Source organism: Miscanthus floridulus, chromosome 8, assembly GCF_019320115.1.
Source record: "Miscanthus floridulus cultivar M001 chromosome 8, ASM1932011v1, whole genome shotgun sequence".
In the NCBI taxonomy this organism is placed as follows: domain Eukaryota; kingdom Viridiplantae; phylum Streptophyta; class Magnoliopsida; order Poales; family Poaceae; genus Miscanthus; species Miscanthus floridulus.
Window position 1 is genome coordinate 103538177 of NC_089587.1, and position 24198 is coordinate 103562374.

Below are 24198 nucleotides of genomic sequence, written 5' to 3' on the forward strand. Positions count from 1 at the left end.
GGAAGTTGGGTTTGCAGCTGGGTGCTTGCCAAATGGAGGGATCGCGACCCTTTATCAATGGAGAGGTCAGGTCTGAGGCCGAATTTTTTATTTTTTGGCACGTTTTTTTTTAAAGTTATTCACAAATATGTCCCAGCAGGTATGCTTTCAAAATTTGGACCCTTAGCTCGGCGCCATCGTTGGTGGCGCCGAGGTTACACGTCTCAGTGCCAGAGGGTTTGGCACCTAGGTCAGGGCCACGTTGGCGGCGTGGACGCTGACCTGCCAGCCAGCTCGGCGCCATGGATCTTGGCGCCGAGCTTGGCGCCAAAGATCCTGGAGTCGAGTGGTGTTCTAACCCGGCGCCCAACTTAGCTGCCCTAGCCTTCTTTCTCTTCTTTCTCCTCCCTCTCGGGTTTTTTCTCTCCCCACTTCGCCCTACCTCACGAATCGGCATGTTGGACCTAGGAAACTTTGATTTGATCCGTAGATCTTCGAGAGCAAGGTATCCTCGCTCCCTCCTTGTTTTTTTACATCGATTCGATATATATTAGTTGGATTTTTTAACTTAAGAATCGTCATTACTTAGGGTTTCATTGAATTTTAATATTTATATTATACAACCGTAGGATGCCAAGACATGAAAAATCTAGCAAACCAAGATAACCTCAGCGCACGTTGTTATGTTATTGATTCATTGTTGTGGATCAAATGGAAAATCCTAGGTGTAGGGTTTAATGTTAATTGCTTTCGGTTCTTAGAACGAAAATGGCTAAATTATAGTTATGTCCGGATGACCGAAAATGCCTTCGATCCATTGCCTCTGCCTAGTGGTGTTCCAGTGCCCATGTGCTTTTGCGACGATCCTTGCAAGGTAGCCAAGTCTGACGAAGAGGACATGTATAGACAGAGGTATTGGATGTGTTCCAATTTTACGTTTGAGCCTACACTTCGTCAGCGCCGTATTAACAAGATGGTGACGAATTGATGTGTAATAATTATTTTATGTCATATGACATCTTGCATGATTTTTTTGTTTTGTAACAATTGCATTTGTTGTAGACCTCTCCACCGCTCTATGATTTTGAGTAGTGGATCGACACTGAGATCGAGCCTGAAGACAAGGAATGGATGTAGAAACTGTTGCGGTGGAAGGCAGAGGACAAGGAGATGATAGAGAAGAGATGCGGAGAGGAGGCTGCAGAAAAGGAGCACAAGGAAGAGGAGGAAAGGAGGCGTGTTGATGCGTACAGGGAGAAGAAGCTTGAGCATGCACGCTGAGCGAAAGCAGCGATGGAGGAGAATTTCGATGCCCTGAGGAAGGGAAAGTGGCCTTGTTGCACTCAGTAGTCTCCATTACTTGCTAGTTCTATGGTTTATTCATGAACAATATTGTCTACTGTTGCGAACGTAATAATACCCAGTTTAATATTGCGGATGTAGTGAAATATGATCACGTGCTGCAAACAAAATCTAACGAAGTAGGGCATTATATAATTCAACACACACAACACATGAAATTGCATGTGAGAACATGTACCGAACTAGGGTACAGAGGTCCTGAACTAAACCTAACATGCCTTACGTAATTGAAGCGAACAACAAGTACACGAAATGGCATGTGAGAACATGTATCAAATAAGAGTACATAGTTCCTTTGACTAAACCTAACATACCTTAGGTAATTAAACCAAACAACAAACATATGGATGTGCCATGTGAATAAGATAGGGTTGTCCTAGTAGTGTTGCCACATAACAAATTATGTTACACCTTCTCCACAGTAGCCTCCTATTGTTGTTGGTGGTGGTGGTGGTGGGGGGGGGTGACGACGGAGGCCCCTTGTTCTTGTGATTAGGGCAGGTGCAATATAGATCATTGCAAAGTGCCTCCTGTGAACTTGCACCATTGTTGTTGTTGTCGTCTTCGTCTTTCTTGTACCCGCTGCTAACTTCCCTTTGTAGATCAAAGATTTGGTCCTGCAGGTAGTAGATGTACTACTGATGCGGATAAATTGGTCGAGGATCGACCCACCTAGTGAACCCATAGTTTTCTTCGAACTCGGAAGACTACAATAAGTATGTCTTGTGAGTTATAAGGGTATTCAAGAAACATATTTAACAAAAAAATGTAATAGCAATTACCCATGCTCGTGGGCATTTGAAGAAGCGACGACCTCCGTCGATTCCCTCGGTGAACATCTGCACTAAGCAGTCCTCACTATGCATGCATTTTGGCCAATCTTCCTTCATGTTATCGTATCCTCTGAGAGGGCACTCTTTAGTGAAATCACTCTTGCTCTCGGGGAGAAACTGATATACTGGTTCCTCAAAGAAATCAGGCCCAAGAGACCTCTCCCACACAATGGGAGTTCCCTTCGTCCTCCCTTTCCTCTTCCACTCTCAAAACCCTTTCCTCTAGATGACCCTCCAGACATTCCTACTCCAACGAAACCGAATACTAGTTTGGCTTTCCCTTTGGTTAGCAATGCATCCTAGAACACGTATATATAGGCGGAGGCATGTTTGCTAGCCGTTGTATTGTGCTGTAAATGCTCATGGAAAGTCTACTCAGAATCACTGAAAAGCCTACATCGTAGGACACTGTAGAGCCTAGATTCCATGACTGAAAAGCCTATTCAATTTTAGACTTTAATCACTATTTCAAAGGACACTGAAAAGTCTATTCGACGGTGACATGACAAATCACTGTAAATGCTACATTATTTTACTAACTGCAATTGGAGACGATGACATAAACGTAACTGCCCGCTAGTCTACTCCGCTGTTGCTCAGCGGCTCAGTGCTCGGCCACTCGCATGCAAGATTGGCTCACACACATGCAATGTATGTAATCACGTTTGGTTCTTTTGCATAAAATGGAAGGAAAGAAAAGAAAATCTCAACCAATGTGGTATATAATCATGTTCGGTTCTTTTGCATGAAAGAAAAGATAATCTCAACCAATGCGGTAGGCCGAGAGGCATACATGCATACTCATAACAAAAACAAATTGATTACTTAATGAACCAAAAAAACTGATGGCGTTGATTAATACGTACTTTAGGCAGAAAATTTTGGCAAAATTTCTCCTATTTTTTGATGCAATCCATACACAAATATGAGATGAATATTTAACCTCAATACAACATGTTCAAACATACAAATATATGCCATATTCATCTAAAACCATATACATGAGCATATTAATAGTCCACATAGTCCATAATTATAGTCTATAGTAGTTCATAGTCGATAATAATAGTCCATACAGTCCACAATAGTTCATAATGAAAGTCCACAAAGTCCATAATAGTACATAATAGCATCTACCACAAACCCTCACTGCCTCCTAGTCTTACCCTTACCCTTGTGACCAAGAGTGTCGGTGCCTGGAGTGTAAGGGTCAGGTGGACGGCATCGCCTAGTGCCTGAAGGCTATGTAGGCTGAGTCGAGGGAGCGTCCTAGAGCTGAGACAGGCCAAGCTCCTCATGCCTCTGGTCCACCTCAGCATCTCAACATCACTCTCTGTCAGCTCTCCAATAGGGCGATCATCATCAGAATCAAGAGCCCTTGCCATCTCATATGACTCCAAATCATTCATAATTTCAACACTATTAGAGCCACATAATCCATCTCCATAGTGCACTTGCGCAGCAACAGGGGGCACATCCACATTGTTAGGAATGTCTTCTGCAATATAAGTAGCAAAATGGAGAAAGAATGAAAAAATAGATGTAAGGAAGGGGGTAAGCTCCCAATAACCATGCGAATAAGACACTTACTCGGATGATTATGTGTCAAAGGGATCTCATGAGGAGGATCTGCCACAACATCATGAGTCTAACAAGCATCTCCAACTAGCTCATTGGGGGCAGATTGAGCATCGGGAACCGTAGGTGCAACCTCCACATCCATATCAGGTTCCGGGACGGGAGGTCAAAGTGTGCCTGCTGACCCATTGGTGGGAAAAACCCATGAGGGATGGGATCAACAAACACCCGACACATAACCACGTCCAAACTTTAGAACAGGCACTTCATAGACGATCTCACATAGTTCTCCCACTGGTTTGCACACCCAATTGGGATCATCTTCCTTAGGATGTTGGGAGGGGAACCTAGGTGAAGTACACCCTCCACTGCGATGCCATCATCATCAGCTCCACGACAATGTAGCTCCTCCCGAGCCCTTGCAACTAACTCACTAAATGAAGGCTTCTCATTGAATAACACAGGCATGCTTTGCATGTCAACAAACTCAATATATCCATAGCGATCTCTTTCCACGGTGCCTCCATGATATATGCTCACTAGGTTGTTTATCTAGTAGTTCAAATAAAAATTGAAATACAGTTCGTTTATTCAAAGTAGCTGCTATATAGTACCTCTCTAATACATACTAACCAACCATACCCTAAGTATATAAATACAATCTATTAACTACGTAGCTAAATCCTACCTAAATAACTATGTCACTAGCTATCTAACTATATTTATCTCACTAACTAAATCGACTAGCTATCTAATATCTATATCTATGTACCTATGTCACTAGCTATCTAACTATATTTATCTAACTATATCTATCTCACTAACTAAATCAACTACCTACATCATCAAATTTACTAGAAACTACCAAATAATCAAAGTAGCACTACAATTCAAGCTAACTAAGTACCTACATTGCATATTAAAAAAATTTACATGTCTAAGTCAATGCAACGAATAGAGCACGCGACGTTGGAGGCGAACAGAGCTCTGGTGGTTGTTGCGGCCTTGCAACAGGACACCAGCCCCTCCCCTATGGGCGAGGAGTGGCAGGCTCGCGGATGCCGGAGCAGGGGCCGTGGTCGTGGCTGGGCGAAGCAGGCCGGGGATACGACGCGGACGCGGACGTCGGGACCGGAGTAGGATGGGGACGCGAAGGACGGGATCGACGACAAGGTCGTGCCACGCTAGGAGCAGGGGCTGTGTCGCGGCCGGGGTCGCCAGAGGGAGCGCCTATGCACGCAGCGGATGCGGCGAGCCAGGACAGACGAGGCGGCGCTAGCGGGCTGGGGCCGTGTGCGGTCGACAGGCGGGGGCCGACGAGGGCGTGGGCCGGGAGGGTGAAAGGTCCTAATGGCTAGAGGGGGGGGTGAATAGCCTAATAAAAAATTCTACAACAACACTTAACAAAAGGGTTAGACAATTATGAGACGAAGCAAGTGTTGCGCTAGCCTACTCAAAATGCAAACCGCCTACCACAATTCTAGTTTAGGTAGAATCTAATCACTCAATAACTATGACACTACTCTATGTTAGTGTGCTCTCAAAGGCTAACTAAAGAGCCACACCAACCAACCAAGCGAGCTCTCACAACTAACTACACTAAAGAGCTTGATAACTAGTTTGCGGTAATATAAAGAGAGTGATCAAGAAAGTTATACCGGCATGTAGATGAAGGAACCAATCAATCACAAGAGTGAATAACAATAAAGACCAATCACCTCGGAATCAAGGATGAACACAATGATTTTTTATCGAGGTTCACTTGCTTGCCGGCAAGCTACTCCTCATTGTGGCGATTCACTCACTTGGAGGTTCACGCGCTAATTGACATCACACGCCAAACCCTCAATAGGGTGCCGTACAACCAACACAAGATGAGGATCACACAAGCCACGAGCAATTAACTAGAGTACCTTTTGGCGCTCCGTCGGGGAAAGGTCAAGAATCCCTCACAATCACCACGATCGGAGCCGGAGACAATCACCACCCTCCGCTCGACGATCCTCGCTGCTCCAAGCCATCTAGGTGGCGGCAACCACCAAGAGTAACAAGCGAATCCCCAGCGAAACACGAACACCAAGTGCCTCTAGATGCAAACACTCAAGCAATGCACTTGGATTCTCTCCCAATCTCACAAAGATGATGAATCAATGATGAAGATGAGTGGAAAGGCTTTGGCTAAGCTCACAAGGTTGCTATGTCAATGCAAATGGCCAAGAGGGTGAGCTTGAACTGGCCATGGGGCTTAAATAGAAGCCCCCACAAAATAGAGTCATTGTACCCCTACACTAGGTACAGCGCGGGGTGACCAGACGCTCTGGTCCGATCGACTGGACGCTGGCCTTCAGCGTCCGATCACGTGATTCATGCCACGTGTCCCCTACTTCAAATACCGTTCGCCTGATCCCAATGGTCAAGAGATGACCAGACGCGTCAGTTAGAAAGTGACCGGACGCTGGACCTCAGTGTCCGGTCGTTTCCAGTAAGGTTCCAAACGTGAATTTTCACGACTGGACGCGTTCGGTCATTCCCGACTGGACTCACCCAGCGTCCGGTCACTCAATGTCTCCCCTGTGTGCCTCACGTCAGCGTACGTCAGCACTGACCGGATGCACCCTGCCAGCATCCGGTCGTAGAGCGACCCAGCGTCCGGTCATTTGACCGACGCCAGCGTCTTCACTGTTACACCTGACCAGACGCGCCGGTCCAACCGAGGCCAGCGTCTGATCACTATCAGTGACCTCCGTCTTTTCTGTCTAGGGCGTCGGTGGCACAGTCGGACTGTCTGCACTCTACGGCCGGACACTCCGCCGGTGGAGTTTCTTACCCTTGCTCCCAAACTTCACCACCCTTGATCAAATGTGTCAACCACCAAGTGTATCACTATCACTTGTGCACATGTGTTAGCATATTTTCACACACATTTTCAAGGGTGTTAGCACTTCACTAGATCCTAAATGCATATGCAATGAGTTAGAGCATCTAGTGGCACTTTGATAACCGCATTCTGATACGAGTTTCACCCCTCTTAATAGTACGGCTATCAAACCTAAATGTGATCACACTCTCTAAGTGTCTTGATCACTAAAACAAAATGGCTCCTACAATTTATACCTTTGCCTTGAGCCTTTTGTTTTTCTCTTTCTTCTTTTCAAGTCCAAGCACTTGATCATCACCATGGCATCACCGTCGTCATGTCATGATCTTCATTTGCTTCTCCACTTGGAATGTGCTACCTATCTCATGATCACTTGATAAACTAAGTTAGCACTTAGGGTTTCATCAATTCACCAAAACTAAACTAGAGCTTTCAGAGGGGCGGCGCGCGGTGGGCGTGGGGCGGCTGGGGCTCCGTGCGGTGAGCCAGCGTGAGCAGGCTAGGGACGCGGGCAACCAACACGGCGGGAGGGGCGGCGTGCGGCGGGCGCTGGTCGGGAGGGGCGGCGGGCGTGGGACGGTCAGTGCTCCGCATAGCGAGCACAGGACGGCTGGGGCTCCGTGCGGCGGCGGGCACGGCGGTGCGGCAGCAGTGGTGGCACCCTGGCTCGGGAGCGGTAGAGAGAGAGAGAGGAAAAGACAAAGGAAGGGAGTTAAGACAGCGTACGGCGCCAATGATCTTGGCGTCAAGCTCGGCGCCAAGATCTACGGCACCTAGGTAGCTGCCAAGTCACCACCACGTGTGTGTCGACGCCTATGTCAGCCCAAGACCTAGGCGCCAAACCCTTTGGCGCCGACACGTGTAAGCTCGGCGCCACCAATGATGGCGCCAAGATGAAAACTTCCAAAAAAGGGCCAAAAAATAAAAAATTCGGGGTCTGAGCTTGCAGCAGGGGGATCCATGGAATTTTGTCCTCATGGGTTTATCTTTGTATAGTCGTGTAGAAGGTGTACGCTATGGGTTCTCGTCGTGCCCTGTGGCACGATTTTTCCCGGGTCAGTGCTGTGTCATCTGGCTCAACTATTAGGTAAACGCTCGCCAACGTCTACTCCACCCCGTTAGCTTAGATTCGCACGCCACCCGCACTGACACCGTTTCACGCACGCACATGGGACCGCCCACACCGCCCGAATGATCACCCCCGCCCCTGGCTTAATCACCGTGTGGACGTGTTGGGCGCCGATCCACCTCCACCGTGTCGGACTCTTCGGCTGAGGAATCGTGTAGCCATCTTCTACACCGACATCGTGCGACCTACACCTCCTCCCCACACCGCCAGCGGCGGCTTGTGCCTCCTCCCCGCATCGGTGGCTGCAGCCTGGCCCTGCCGCACTCGTCAAAACCAATGCTGGCAGTCTACACTTGCAACATGAAACACTTGCTGCAACATACGATTCGAACAGATATAACATTTGAAACATATGCTTGCAGCATATGTGTATATCCACTGCAACATATGCAACATTCAGATAAAACATCTGTAACATACGTCTGAAACAAATGAGACATTTCGAATAGACGCTTGCAACATACAAACACTTCCAATATATGCAACATCCATATGAAACACTTGCAACATATCTCTAAAACACTTAAAAACATATATTTGTAACATATGCTTTCAGCCAACATCTCCTTGTTGAGATCGCACATCGCGGTGGCCATGCCCTTCCTGGTGGGGAACTGCGGTAGCGGAAGCACCTCGGCAGCGCCTCAATGCGGCGAGGGATGGGGCACATCGAGGTGGAGTGGGCACGACAGGTGATGGAGCGTAGTGCAGCGGCGGATGGGATGCGACGTGGGATGGGGCACACGGCGGGGGAAGGTGGCAGTAGTGAGGCGGAGTGGGACGTGTGGCTTCCGGATGGACGGGGCCCGCGTCTAAGCATGCGGCCCTTTATCAATGGAGAGGTCAAGTCTGAGCTTGCAGGAGGGGGATCCGTAGATTTTTGTCCTCGTGGGTTTATCTTTGCATAGGTGTGTAGAATGCGGAAGGTTTTTGGCAGTCACCCGTACGCTAGGTGTTCTTGTCGGCCCTGTGACACAATTTTTCCTGGGTCAATCCTGTGCCATCTGGCTCAACTATTAGGTATATTCTGACAGAAACATTAGTATCAGAGCGCTTAGGCATCTCCCTCGCATTGTCTCCCTCGGAGGCGACTCGAGGGAGTCCGCCAGCTAGCTTGGTCGCCGCCGCTGTGGCATCTCGCCTCCTCCCAGGTGGTGGCGGCGGCCAGGGGGATGGGGCTCAAAAAAGGCCCCCTCCTTCATCCTTCCCTCCCCTATCACCACCGAATCTGCTCCCTCCACACCCCTAAAATCCCTCATCTATGCTTGTTCCTGTCAGATCCGTGCCTCTGGTGGTTGGATCCATGCTAGGGGAGACCGGATCCATCGAAGGTGATAGTCATCTAGCCGTCCCTGTCGTGCACTCGGCCTGAGGCAGCGGCGACTGCTCTGGCCCCCTCGCCAATGTCCGCCTGACTAACGCGCTGGGCGCGGGGCCTCAGTCGCGTGCGTTGGGCTGCCTAGGCTCGGACCCTCTGCCTACGTCCGCATGCATGACGCGCCGACCGTGGGGAGCCGCTGGGTGCGGGGCCTCGGCCGTGTGCGTGGAGCCGCGTCGTAGGGGCCGTCGCGGTGCTTGTGTTGCTGTGCTGCACGGGGACGCTGGGCTCCGCTTGCGGGCACTGAGGACGCGTGGGAGGATGTTACTGCCTACTGTGATTTAGGCGCCTCTACCGCTACGGCGGCCTCCAACAGCAGCGCGTCGCCACGGCACCCGTTCCTCGACGTACGCTCGGCGCAGTACCGGCTAGGCTATGAGCGGTGGCGGTCGGAGGCGGCAGCTGCGTCCTATCCCTGTGCACGCGCAGCATGTTGTCTTCGACATGATGCCGCAACAGCAGCAGGCACGCCTGGGCCGTCTATGCTTCTCGGGCGTGGCGCATTGATGTCTGCTGGTCGTGGTGGAGCTGCGATGTGCAGCGTCGAGGGCTCGCGTATGAATTTGGGTGAAAACCTTGCCCGGCCTCAACTCCGGTCCGGCGACGGTGTCGCAGCCTGCGTCATCTACCTCCTTGGAGGCGTCGTTGAAAATTCTATTTTGCCATCGATCCTGGCCGAAAGGCAATCCTTGCATGACACTTCGTCCAACGATAGTGGTGCCAGTGGCGTCCGTGGATGTCACTTCCCTTCTTAAGGCGTCATTGTTGTGCTCCTACCACCGTACCTTCACTCGGTCCTTTGTTCCTCTCGCTGGTTCTACCTCTCGCCATTCCTGTGTGTGCCTATTGTTCTCCGTAGTGGTCTGTCCTACTTGAGTGCTTGACTTAGCCACCGTCGCTTGGTCTCTGGCGGATGCTTTGCCGTCATTGTCCTTGGTCCGCTATCTGGCAGATACTTTGTTGCATATCTGTGTAGGCATCTCTCTTTGTAGATACTTTGTTGCCGTCGCTGTTCTAGACCCCCCCTCTTTGCCAGATACTTTGCTGTCGAGTGTGCGCGGCCGCCAAGGTTGCGCTGATCCTCTTAGGCGGATGCTTAGCCGCCGTTGCTGTTGGTTCACCTTGCGGATGCTTTGCCGCCAAGGCTGCCTTGATCCTCTCAGGAGGATGCTTTGCCGCCGTTGTCGCTAGTTCTTTGAGTTCTCTAGGTGGATGCTTTGTCACCATGGCCTGGTCCGCTCTGTAGGCAGCTTTTGCATTGATGTATCTTCTCGTAGGATTGACTAGTAGGGTATTGGGGTTGTGGGTTCTTCCCCTTCGTTGTTCTTTCTCTCTTTTTACGTGTTGGGTCATCTTTGAATTACCTAAGTTGGTTGTAACCTGTTTAACTCTACTTCTTCTTAATGAAATACGTGTCACGAGGACACGCTCGCGAAAAACTAGGTATATTCTGAAACAGTTGAACTATTCAAGTACTTTACTCTATGTTTTAATTTCTCGTGCTTGCTTTGGGACGTAAGCAGGCTAGCCTGATAACCCACGTATATAAGCTTCATTATACAGCTGTTACGAATTGTCAAATTGTCCATATCATTAAATCTATATGTGGAGGTTTAGGCTCTGTTCGGCTGATACATAAGCCGGCTGATAAGCCGACTGAAACTGTTTTATTGTGAGAGAAAAATACTATAAATTATAAACATGGCCTTACTTGCTAGCCTATAGGACTCATTCGGTTCCCCAGAAATGCACCTACAAATTATTCCAGTTGATGAAAAGTTATATAAATTAGTTAAGCAATCCAGGTAGAAATCGTTGTTCCACGAAATGATTACCTAGCAACCGAACTGAGGCCTCATTCCCTGCACCCATCTCCGAAAATATAAGGTTGTTGAAAGACACATGACAGCGAATGTGCGCGCGGGACTGAGAGCGGTTGAGTTCAGTCGTTTGGAAACGAGCCAGTGGAAATGATGGGATCTGAACTTAAAAATTGACAGGCCTAAAAGGGCGAAATGACCAGGGCACGTCAACTCGATCACCAATTCACCATGGTGTAATATACTCTGGTGATACAAGGAGAACGTACGAGACTACGAATCTGATTGGGTCTCTCGGCGCTTATTATTCAACAATTCTAAAAAATGGAGCTGTGACCCAGATTACACAGGGCACTTAATGAAGCTTTCTCTCAGCTACTGCTACTTCAAAACTCCCTTGACGCAACACCCTTCACAGAGAGTGCTGACAAATGGTCATTTATTTGGGACTCAGACATCATCTCATCTACAAAAGCCTACAAGGAGTGGACACAGCCTAGTCCACCCTGCCTGCTTTCCGATGGATAGGGAAGGGTTCATGTCAAAACAAGCACAGTCTTCTTCTCGTTTCGGCTTGAAGACAGATTAAGTACTGCATCTGTTCATAAAAGAATACAATTATGAAATAAGTGGCGGTCTTAAATTTGATAAAATTTATAGTAAATAATATTAGCATTTATGTCTTCAAATAATTTTATTATAAAAATACAGATACTAGTTTTTGGTCACGCAGGCGTTAGCGTGACAGAGTGCACGCCTTCGCTGCTGTCAGATCTGATCTGACGATGAAACAACGGAAAGCACCGACTCAGAGGGACACCGGGCCACACGCCCGCATGCCAGTAAGGGCACGCTCAACAGTTTAGACGGCTGTCGTCTGTAAATACCGATCATGTCACATATAGACAGCAATATAGACAACTTATACAATGTGTTGTCTGTTAGGCTATCTACAAGCTAATTAATTCTTGCGTAGACTCATAAATTAAGGTGCTCAAATATGCCTTGGGAGCACGAGCCCCCATCGTACAACGGTGCTGGAGCGGGCGATATGACTTGCGAGCACAAGCCCTTGTCGTTTCTTCGCGAAGAGATGGCGTGCCCATCTCTTAGCTGAGTCGAGGGGGGTTTTGTAAAAATGACATCTCCCCGACGGTAAAAAGACGGACGTCGTACGTGCCCTAACACATTAGGTGCCTGTTTAGTTCCCAAAATTTTGCAAAATTTTTCAAGATTCCCCGTCACATCGAATCTTTGGACGCATGCATGAAGCATTAAATATAAATAAAAAATAAAACTAATTACACAGTTTAGACAAAATTCACGAGACGAATCTTTTAAGCCTAATTAGACTATGATTGGACACTAATTGTCAAATAACAACGAAAATACTACAGTATTATTTTCCAAAAAATTTCACCAACTAAATGAGACCTGGTATTCAATCGACGCACACGGACCAAAGAGGTAGTAGCACCAGCCACGTTGACCATGGCATATTGGCACGTGTAACTGGTTTATTTACTTTTTGTGCGGTTTTCTAGATGTTGGGTCCAAAGGCGCAAGCGGATCACCTGCGTCTAGTAGCGTAGGTGCGCGATGATGCCCGCAAGCCAAATATGGAAGGTGGCCGGTAATAGTTTCCAAATATAGACTATGCATCCGGTGCTCTTAATTACTGCATGCCCGTGCTGTAGTAAAGTTCATGAATATATATATTCTATAACTAATCTAATGATACTTGTTTTGTCTAATGAGTGTTAGTAGTTTTTAATATAATTTTAGTCAGTTTGAATGGTTTCACTCCTCAAAATGTGAGGATTGCGTTCTTTTGTGGAGATAGTCGCACGTAATGATAGATCCCGCCCATATTAAAAGCTTGCGGTAAGAAGGGGTTTTGTTCTAGCGCATGGAAATAATATTTCAAAAACCTTTGTATGCTCTCCACTGCTTGCGTGTATAAGGCCTATGTTATATAGTATATAACTTCCATCATAGGGATCAATTCCTACCCTATGGCAGAAAAGGGATGGTTCGACAGCCCATAAATAGCCCTTCCGCTAGGAGGCTCTCGATATCAGAGAGGCAAGACTAAGAAGGCGAGACCGCTGTCACTCGGGTCTTGGCCAGAGCATGTGGATTCCCGACCAAAGGGAGCCCCAACCAAGTTATTGCTCCGGCGGCAGTCCCAAATCTTAGCTCAGGCCAAACAAGCGTCCCGAGCCAAGATAGAAGCCAGCTCCAAAATCTGCTAGGCGCAGAACCACCACACCGCCGTCCAGTTCCATAGACGCGAGGCACTGTCGGCCACTCTCTCGACAGGATTACGCCTGGCCTAGGGCATGACGCATAAGGACAAAGAACTCCTCAACCCCGCGGAGTGGAGGGCTCTGGGCCCGCTGATCAGCCCCTCAGGGCAAGGGGAGGATCCTTGCGTGTCAAGGAAGCCTAGAGGGCCTCCTCCTACACGACAAAGAAGGGCCTAGTGGCGCCAAAACGAAGCAAATAGAAGCCCAAGGCAAGAAGCCCTAGGTTAGGATCTACCCGTTTTATACCCCATGCCCTCCTCGGTATAAAGGGGAGGTATGGGCTCCCGTAGAAGGGGATTAGTTCACGAAAACTTAGCATGAATCGGCCAAAACCCTAGGATAGCACCGTGCAATCCTCTACCACTCCCTCCCCCTCTCTCTCTCTCTCTCTCTCTCTCTCTGTAACACCCTAAAATTTGCTCATTTGAAAATATAGCTAGGATGATTTAATTATGAATACTTGGTGCTCATGAAAACATAGGAAATAATAATTTTGTATTAAATTAAAATTTATCATAAGGTAGTAACATGTGTGAGCATACATGCTGTTGCATTTTATTTATTGTGATGTGTGGTTTTGATCAAAATTCAAAACAAATTCAAATGCTTTTGAAATGAGTTTGAAAAGTGCTTTGAAATAAAAGGAAACAAAATAAAAAGAAGAAAAAGCTCCTCTCTCTCATTTTGGCCCGAAGGCCCACGCTTCCTCTCCCCCTGGCTTGCTCCGCGCCTTCCCTTCTCGGCCTGGCCTGCTCGGCGGCCTGCTCCACGCCCTTCCTCCCTTCCTTCTTTCCTTCCCGCATCGGCCTGCTTCGGCTTCGCTCCACGCGCGCGCGCAAGGCAGCGGCCCAGTTAGGCACCACGACCGCTTCGGCCTTCACCGCAGCGCGTCACGCCCGCACGTGCTCCTTTCCCTTCTCCCTCTCACTGTGTCGCTAGCCCCACCCGTCAACCGCCGCACGCCTGCTCTCTCTTCCTTCCTCTCGCTGTGACACGGGACCCTCTCGTCAGCACCCGTCGTCTCCCTCCCATTCCTTCCCCCGCACCCTTTCCTTTCTTCACCACCGGCTATGGTGCACGCCATGCACGGCAAGTCGCCGTCATCGCGCATGCAGGGCAGGCGACCAATATGCCCGAGCCTCCCGTTTCCCTTCCATCTACCGCAGCACCGCCCACCTACAAAACCCGAGCCGGACCCCCTCCATCTCTCCCTTTTCCCATCAACACTCAAGCTCGCCACCGCCATCGCAATTCACCGCTCCAGTGCCGCTAACGCCGTCACCGACGCCTCTCGGAGATCCATCGTCACTCACCGGAGCTGTAGGTATCATCAATTTGTCGTTTTGGTCAACCGTTGCTCGGATTTCCCTAACCTGCACCCTTTTCTCTCTCTCCATTCGCCATCGTTGTTGACCTATTGAAAGGTCCTTGTGTGATTTTGGTAATTGAGTGACAACCTAGGTGGACTAATTGTGTTTATATGAGATACACAGGTAATTAGTCCACAGGAACATGTGTGTGAGCAACATATGCCATGAAGGTGAAAATGGCTTGGAGATGTTGCAAAGCTCACACATGTGATGATGAAGGAGCTCATTGCAAATGAGACATGACATTGAGTCATGTGATCAAGGTGGAGAAGATCAAGACATGACTTGGCTTGATGGACCAGTTGCAAGCGTGAAGGGCAAGTTGAAGGCTTTGGAGCGATGGACCACGTGGCGGTGAAGCTTGAGCAAGACTTGGCGCCGATGGACGAAGGCAACGGTGAAAAGCAAGTGAGGTCAAGATCGATGAACCAGCAAGATCACATGATGATATGAAGTGGATCATATCATTGTTGATCGTGTTGGTGCATGTGTTGCATCGACATTGGAGGAGATGGAATGGAATGCGCAAGGCAAAGGTATAACCTAGGGCATTTCATTTCACCAGTCATAGGTGTGTAGAGAAGTTGATGATCGGGTTTAGGATAGATGGCTTACTATCAAGAGGGGCAAACTTGTTTGCATATCGGTCATCTAGTGCCACTCGAGTGATCTAACTTTGCATCGTCGCTAGGATTGAGTGGCGTGGCAAGTTAAGTGGCTAATCCTTTGGAAAATGATTGTGAAAATGCTAACACACATACACATGGTGGTGTACACTTGGTGGTGTTGGCACATTTATAAAGGAGATGAAGTTAGAGTTGATGTGGATCAACTCGGCGATGAAACGGAGACGAGAAGGGTTAGAAACTCCACCGGCAAAGTGTCCACCCGTAGAGTGCGGATAGTCCAATGGTGCTAGGGTCTCACAAAGTGGACTGGACGCTGGTCACGTGGTGACTGGACGCTGGGGTCCTGTGTCCGATCAGTGGCGGTAGAGAGCGTGCAGGCGTCGGTCTTCGACCCGACATTGGCGCTGAAAGTGATCGGACGCTGGCAGGGTGTGTCCGGTCAGGCTGACGAACGGTGACGTAGGCGACACAAAAAGGTTGGTGAAGGACCGGACACTGATGCTGCGTCTGATCATGACTGACCAGACGCGTCTGGTCGTGACTGGTACCTTACTGGAAATGATCGGACGCTGGGGTTGCTACGTCCGGTCGCTTTGAGCAGCTGCGTTCGGTCATCACTTGACTGTTGAGATCAAGCGACTGAGGTTGAACGGTGGTGACACGTGGCAAGCATCCGTTGACCGGACGCTAAGGTCCTGTGTCCGGTCACTTTGATCGGCGCGTTCGGTCGTCCTAAAATTTGCCCAGTGAAGGGGTAACGGCTAGTTTAGCCCATGGGGCTATAAATAGAAGGTGGTCTTGGCCATGGCTGGTGCGGAGCACCTCGGGGGACTTTGTGTCCATGCTTGAGAGTGCTTGGGAGCCCTCATCTCACATATGCTTGATAGTGATCATCCGATTGTATTAGAGAGCGATTCTAGTGCGATTGCATCGTGAGGTTGCATCGAGTGGCACTAGGTGATCGAGTTGCAAGCCGGTGGTGCTTGTTACTCTTGGAGGTTGCCACCTCCAAGATGGCTTGGTGGTGGTCTCCGTCGAAGCCTGCAAGAAGCTTGTGCGGTGCTCTAGAGAAGAGCTTTGTGAGGGGCATTGTGCTCGCCCCGCAGGAGCCACGAAGAGCAACTCTAGTTGAGCGTGTCATTGAGCTACCCTCACTTTCGGGGTAGGTTCTTGCGGTGCCCGACGTGCGGGCTTGGTAGGTGATGCCAATTAGCTGCCAAACCACCAAGTGAGCGGTCGACACAACGGGGACGTAGCGTGTTGGCAAGCACGTGAACCTCGGGAGAAAATCACCGTGTCAACCTTGTTCTTTCCGTTGGTTTGCAATCCCCTTACACAAGCTTGTGATTAAATTTATATACATCATGCTTGTGTAGTTGCTCTTGTAATTAGTTAGCTTGTGTAGCTCACTAGTTACCTTCTTGCTTGTGTATCATAGAAGTAGCTCCCTTGCTTGGCTAATTTGGTTTGTGTAACCTTGTTAGTCACTTTGCTTAGTTTATGTAGCTAAGTATTTGCGCTCTCTAATTTGGCATTGGTTGCCTTGTTATTGAGCATTGCTAGTGAGCTTAGCTGGCTTTGTGCTTTTGATTACTAGCATGTGTAGGAGCTCCCTCATTGCTTGAAATACTAGTGGCATAGGTTTGTGTGACCTTGCTTATAGAATTGGTTAGGTGAGCTCTAGTTAGCCCGGCACCTTTGTTGCTTAATTAGGATCTTTGCAAGGTGCTAAAAACATAGATAGAGGGGTGTAGTCTTAGCTAGACCGATAGTTTTAATTCCACACTTGTTTCGGTTAGCTGACGCGATTAAGTTTTAGAAATGACTATTCACCCCCTCTAGTCGCCATCTCAACCCTACACCTGCCCCTTCAGACCCTTCTCCGATGCCGCGACCGTCGTCGTGGACTCATGGTGAGCTCCTGAACCTCCTCGTCCCCTTCTTGTCGCGGTTGGTGCACTGGAGTGCCGTAACGGCGAGCTCCCGAGCCGCCAATCATGGCACCGCCATGGGGATCGTCGCCCCGACGTGATCCCCGTTCCACGGTGCCGCATGTGGCATCAGCGCGCGCCCACACCACGAGGTGCACCACGCCAACCAGAGGCCACCATGTGGCTGCCCAGTCAGCAGCCGCGGTCAGCCGTCGAACGTTTTGCGAATTAGTCCCTAGATTTCCAGAGAATCAACCCGCAGTCCAAATTAGTTCAAATGAATTGTTTTTTAGTCCTCTTTTTATTCATTTTAGCCCCTGTAGCTTTGAGTATTAGTACTTGCAGTCCAGTTAGCATTTAAAATTCAGAATTAATTAGTCTAAATTCAAATTTGAGTTCATTTAATTACAGAAATACCATCAAACTTGTTTAGGCCATAACTTTATCATTTTAACTCCGATTTGACCCGTTCGAATTGTGTTAGGACCGTATTTATGTTTTCTACGTGTTTATACTACTGTTATGCATGTTTTCAATATTTAAAATTCATGGGTAGATTTAAGCTATTATTTAACTAAAAGAAAACTTGTTTAAATCATGACTTATTCATTTTAACTCCGAAATAGTCCGTACAAGTTGCGTTGGATTCATAACGACGTGACCTACGCATTAGTATCAATGTTTTCTATGTCAAAATCTCTAGAATTTCATGGTTTAAATCCCAACTTGAATAATAATTATATCACTAGATTTATAAATAACATGTAATAAATTCTACTTCGATTTTTAAAACAAAATATAAGTTTGACTTAATTCAACTTAAGTATTTTCTCTGAAATATCATATACATGCTTTTATATAATAAAATAAATAAAGCTTATGGTTTTCTATTTTATAAGCAAAATCTTTCGGTAGATGTATCTTTTCAACCATAGCTCCGATTAGCATGCTTCCCGCGTCTGTGTGATCGTAGCAATACGTAGATCTGTTTCAAATCCTTTTTCCACTAGTTGGTGTATTGTTCTAATAGGCTATATATGTATGTTATGCATGTCTGTTTGGATGCTTGTGTGGTGTTTTATGATCAAGTCCAGTCGGTGAGCTATACGTGGTGAGTCCAGAAGCAGTTCTTGGAAGATTTGGAGCAGAAGATCTTATATGAGTTTAAGGCAAGTATAGTATGGGACCATCCTTGTTGCCTATTCACTGTTAATCACTTAATTCATATTTCATGTGTCTACCTTGTTGCCAATAAGGATATCCTAGATATTTGATATCTTGTACCTTGACATCTTTGGGGTATTGCATTGGGTAGCTTTGCTAGTGCTCAACTACAACCATCATCTTGTAACTTGACTAATGGTATATGCAATAAACACTAAAAGATGGTTTTTAGCAACATGGAAACAGGGGGCTGGAGTGTTTAAATACTCTAGATTCCTCTCCCTAAGGATTTATCTGTAAGTGATCATCCGGGACTTATAGTACAACTGTGAGGGCTATATGGCTCTGGCTTTAGCTCATTATGAGGACCTTTTCTAGCTTATTAGTGGTTACCTTTATGGAGCAAGAGGTGCTTCGACAGGTATGATCTTGGCCTACCAAGAGGGTGCACTTTGGTTAGTCACTCCTTGGAGGGGGGTTCATGCTTATTGATGGAAAAACCTTAGCGGTCCTAACTTGTTAGACGAACCTTTGAAAGACTTCATAGTGAACCCTGCCGACCTTCCTTGGTAGTGGGTCAAGAGGCTAATCACCTCGGGCGAAAAGGTAAATCACGACTCATAGTGAAAGTGTACAACCTCTGCAGAGTGTAAAACTGGTATATCAGTCGTACTCACGGACACGAGCGGCCTTGGAACCCTTATGGAGTAGAGATGATCACTAATGGTTAATTGTTTATGCTATTCATTATTCATGTTTACCTGATCATGTGGTTATGGGCTTATGATAAATTAGTTGCTACTCAATTGCTTAAAAAGATGACCTATTAAAAGCTAATCGCAGTAAACCAGTGTCAACCTTTTGAGCCTCATGAACCCAATGTTATATTGCTGAGTACGATATGTATTTACGCTTGCTTTACTTTTCTATACTTTGGATAAAAATCCCGGATGGGTACTAGATTGCTAGTCTGGAGGAGTTAGGTTTATGGTCAACCAGTCAGTTGTCCCTATGGATTTGGAGTCTTCGCCTGAAGATCGGAGTTGTCTTTCTGCTGTCTATACTCTGAGGTTATATTCCTTATACTAATACTTTATGTAATAAGTATTGTCTTTTGATATTATCCTTATTTGTGGCTATATATGAGATTTGACTTTCTAGGCTCACATATAGTGTGTATCTGGTTTTGACTTTAAAACCGGATGCTACACACTCTCTCTCTCTCTCTCTCGATTCCATCATTATAAGAACCCTCGATTGGGCATTTGTAACACGAGGAACACTATAGTGCTGGACATAGGGCTCAGAAGCCCGAATTAGGATAAATCACCTATGTCCCTTGATTGTTTTGAGTGTCCGAGCCACCCAAGATCCACACACCGACCTCCGACGAACAACACGGTGCTTGCCGTGATTACGAACCCATGATAGCTGGGCAATCTGGATGAGCAGAAACAACCTTGTTTTCAAGAACGTACCTGCATCGATCCAAGGTTGCAAAGGCATTTTCTGCATTGAGCTTGAGGCGCTGCTATGCCGAGTCAAGAAGGAGCACCTCACAAGATTCCAAGAATGGAAAATGAACTTCCAATGAATCCTATATCTTTTTTCTGTTTCCCTAGTCTCATTTTTTTAAGACAAAGAGGTTTCCCAAGCTTTATTGCTAAAGCCAAATACGTTCAGCACAGCGTTTTGGTGCGCCCGCCAATATCCAAACAGGTTCCAGAAAGCATGGCCTAAAGGCCTTACAAACAGCAGAAAATCTTTAGAAACAGAAAAGAGATATCTCCTATCTTGAGTGATTAAGCCGAGTCACAGCGCCGTAGTCCTGTTCCGAAGACCGAGAATCCAACATCTCCAACCTTGATCGCGTTTCCCCATCCCAACAAAGTCTTGGAGGTCGGTTGGCCAGCATCTCCAGCTCCTGAATCACGGAGTCCACCTTGATCTCCAGGTCCTGAACATACATTGGTTTCCATCTTCTTAACATCCTGGCAATCCAAAGTAGCACCGCTTTTTCTCCTGTCCAGACAAGACCCTGAAAGCACATCTTGTTACGAAAATTCCACAACGACCAGATAACAGCAGAGGTTATGATGTTAGTAAAAGCATGTTTCTTATTTGCAATCCAAAAGGTTGCTATAGAACCCTTTGTGTTTTTTAATATACAAGTAGGGGCCTAAAAGCCCTCCTGTTTCCATAAAAAACAACTTAATGAAGTGTCTGGCCTGCCGTCAGAGGCCCTAGTGTGTAGACTACCTTCTGTGAAGTGAAGGCTTACCTGGCGGTTGAACGTCAGCACGTAGAGATTCGTCTGAAATCTGAATCCTGTATCTTCGGAAAAAAAAAAAAAGCCTAGGTCAAGCGATCTGCAACTTAGCTCAGGTGTTCTCAATATCAACTGTAGCAGTCGCTCGTGTAATGAAGAAAAAAAGGGAGACACGCTTCCATATCGATCAAGTGCCCTGTTATGCATGATGCAGGAAATAAGTAATCATCACTTTTCCTGTTCAGTAGTTTTACACGAACAACTTTTCCAGCGAGTCTTGTCTCTTGTGATGGGAGTGCATCTGGACATACCTGGCTGGCACTATCTCGCTAACCATATTGTTGGGGGAGGCCTTAAGGACTAGGCCCCCTACCTCTCCTACTGGTCGACCAGCGTTTCGCCCGCTACTGACGCGGAAGCCCTACCGACGAAACATGTGGCGAAAGCCAGCGACGTTTTCACTCGGCTCGCGCCAGAAGGGCGCAAAAGCTTTCGACCAACGTTTCGCCCGCGCGAGCCAGATGACGCATCGGCGATCCCTACGGCGAAAGGCATCAACAGCTTTTGCCAGCAAGTGATCAGTAGCAAAGTGCGGTATCCGGAGGAGCTTTTCGGCGTGCCAGTAGCTAATCGTTGTGGAGCTGTGCAATTGCTTACAGGTTTTTCGTCGCTCCATGGCCCGTTGTCCTGCCAGGAGGGCCCGGTGGGCGCCTTCCAGGGGGGGCCGGACAGAGGGGGACCCCACCTAAAGGAGGGGGGCGCTATCCGAGGGAGGCCAAATGCAGGCTGGACCAAAGACGCCTCCGGAGCAGAGGAATATGCCCAAGCATCGTAGTGGTTAGGAGGGCATTATGGTCATTGTAAAAAGATACGGATGTGTATAAATAGAGCTCCACAGGAGCATTGTAAAAGGGATGATGGAACCCAAGTTCCTAGATTAATATGCACATACCTTTCGTTCCCACCTGTGTTCGTTTCTGTCCCTTTCGTCCGATATCATTGTGCCTTAGATAGTTTGAGCAGCAGCCTGGTGTTCAAAGGCTAAGGCCTAGAACAACACATATCAATTACGTTGACAATGTGGTGCTCAATACTACAGACTACAGTAGTAGATTCCTCTCGGTTTGCCATTTTTACTGCACAAAAACAAACTGTATTTTATCAGTCGTTCGGGGGTAACGCAGCAAAGCCCAACAAATAAACGGCTCGGAGTCATTTGGGATACTGTACCACAGCAAAGTTCATTTTATCAAGCAATGCTCGTGAACACACATTATCAATAGGAACAGTGTTTCCAAACTTACTAGTTACTACCCAGCGAACCATATTGCTCTTCAAACAATGAAAAGGCTCACACACATCGCGCTTCATTACCATGGCCCCGTTCGCTTCTCTTAAAAATGGATTGTTCGGCTTCTTTTTTCAGCCGGAACAGTGTTTTTCTCTCACAACAATTCAGTCGGAACAGTGTTTTCAGCTGGTTTCAGCCAAGTTTGCATTAGGTTACTGTATGAAAAAAATGGTGAGAGGTCCCCTGCTAGCGGAAACAACGGCAAAGTCAGGCGAAAACGAGCATGAACCTAGCGCACAGCATCTTGAGACAGAAATACACGAGGTTGACGCCGAACTGGAGCGTGCCGCAGGTCAAGGCCTTTGTGAGCCACACCATCCACCTGAGCATGGGCGGCCACAGCGGCGAGGCGAGAACGGCCGCCCGTGAGAGCGCCATGTCCACGAACAGAAGGGCCACCCCGAGCATGGCGAGCACAAAGTTTGCGAGCTGGTAGTACCTCTGCTCCGCGTCGTCGTCGTCGCAGGGGCGGCCGCCGCCGGTGCAGAGGCAGAGCTCCAGGACGGGCGGCGAGAAGAGGCCGTTGATGGCCCCGAACAAGATCGCAGACTTGGCGGTGCGGAGGTCGCCCACCGGCTGCATGCCGGGTACGCCCGGTCGGAGGAAGTTGAGCGCCATGCAGCGGCCGGTCGAAACGTCGCGACTCGCGAGCGATGTCTGTTCGAGGAAGAATGAAAAGGAATCGTCGTTGGGCTTGTTGATTGTTGGCCGTGCTTGCGAAGTGGCAGGGCAGCAGGAGCCCTTTTGTAGTTCGTTTAGTTCGTTGCAAGTCGTCGCAAGTCGTCGCCATCCTTAGGTCAGGTCTCGCTCGCAGCGTGGGGTTCGACGGAGATTTGGCCGCGTGGATGCAGGTTGTTGCTGTTGCTCCGTTCCCGTAACTTACGGGGCGCAGAAACGCGGCTAAGTTTTGAGGTGCTTCTGTGGCATTTCTCACCTACGACTTGGCTCCTCGTATGTGGAGTAAACAAGCGTGTTCAATAGTCCATGTCATTGCGATCCGCGCTAGTCTGCCGGAAGGGCGAGAGTGACAGCGAACTAGCGAAGTAGTAAGTTCTCTTAGGTAGCGTTGGGTCGTGAGTCAATATGGGGTGGGATGGTCCTATCTCTATTTTCTGTGGCAGGATAGAGATGAGACCATCATATTTTCTATTTGGTTGAGATGAGACGGGATGATCCATTTTGTGTTTGGTTGAAATAATAAATAGGAATGGGATACACAAGAAAATTGACGCCGTTAGCTACTGTTGTAGTGAAACCCACCAGGACCCATGTGTAAATCTTTTTTTCTTTTACTACATACATGTCCATCTATTTTCTCCTTTTATATTATACATAATAAATAAATAAAATCCTTCCCTTTCTTCATCCGTGCGCACGCAGCAGCAGATTGGCCGCGCCACCGTCCGGATGCGGCCCCATCCCCGGCGGTCATGCAACACCGGCCGCCCGCTCAGAGGTCGCTCGGCCACGCCGCGCCCCCCGCTCGGAGGCCATCTGGCCGCGCCGCCCGCTCGGAGGCCATCTGGCCGCGCCGCGCCACCCGCTTGGATGTCGTTCGTGCTGCGCCGTCAGGAGCTCGCCGTGGCCGTCCGTGCCCGCTCGGAGGCCGCCACCCAAGCTGGAGCTCGCCTGCCCGGTTGTCTCACCGTCTACAGCTCGCCGAGGCCATCAGTGCCCGCTCGGAGGCCGCCCAATCCGGAGCTCGCCGCCCGCCCAGCCCCGACTGGCCGCACCTGCCCGGTCCTGCTTAGTCGCACCATGGATCCCAACGCCCATGCAGCTCCTGCTCGCCGCCCATCCTGCCACATCCGCCGGCAACCCTATCCGCCATGTCCAGCACGGAGGGAAACAGAAGGTGACGGCGGCAAAGGTGGGATGACTCTGCCCGGCAAATTTTCGGGGACGAGCTCGCCCCAGTTTCACGGGAATATTCCTGGGATATTCTACAGGTGGGATGATCCCACTCTAGCTGCCTCCCAACCAAACAGCATTGGAACCGGGCTCGTCCCGTCCCGTCCCGTCCCGTCCCAGCCCGTCCCCTGAACCAAACAGCATCGGTGAAAGCCTGAAAGGACATGCGCGCTTATACTAGCAAAACAGAATTAGTGTTAAAATTCTTTGTCGGAGTTGTTGGATCAGTTGAAAGAAGTCCCTTCTAGCAAAACTGTGCACGTCAAGGAAACTCGATTTTGCTAAAAATGCATGTCGTCAGCTCCAA

At 48.4% G+C, this 24198-nt stretch overlaps 1 protein-coding gene across 1 annotated transcript; it reads right to left on the minus strand.

Annotated features, from left to right (window-relative positions):
• Positions 1-21776: 21776 nt before the first annotated feature.
• On the minus strand, positions 21777-22685 carry LOC136473137 (uncharacterized). The gene has a single exon (XM_066470826.1). It carries the CDS (start codon positions 22596-22598, stop codon positions 22188-22190), a length of 411 nt encoding a protein of 136 aa, XP_066326923.1. The 5' UTR covers positions 22599-22685; the 3' UTR covers positions 21777-22187.
• Positions 22686-24198: the final 1513 nt, after the last annotated feature.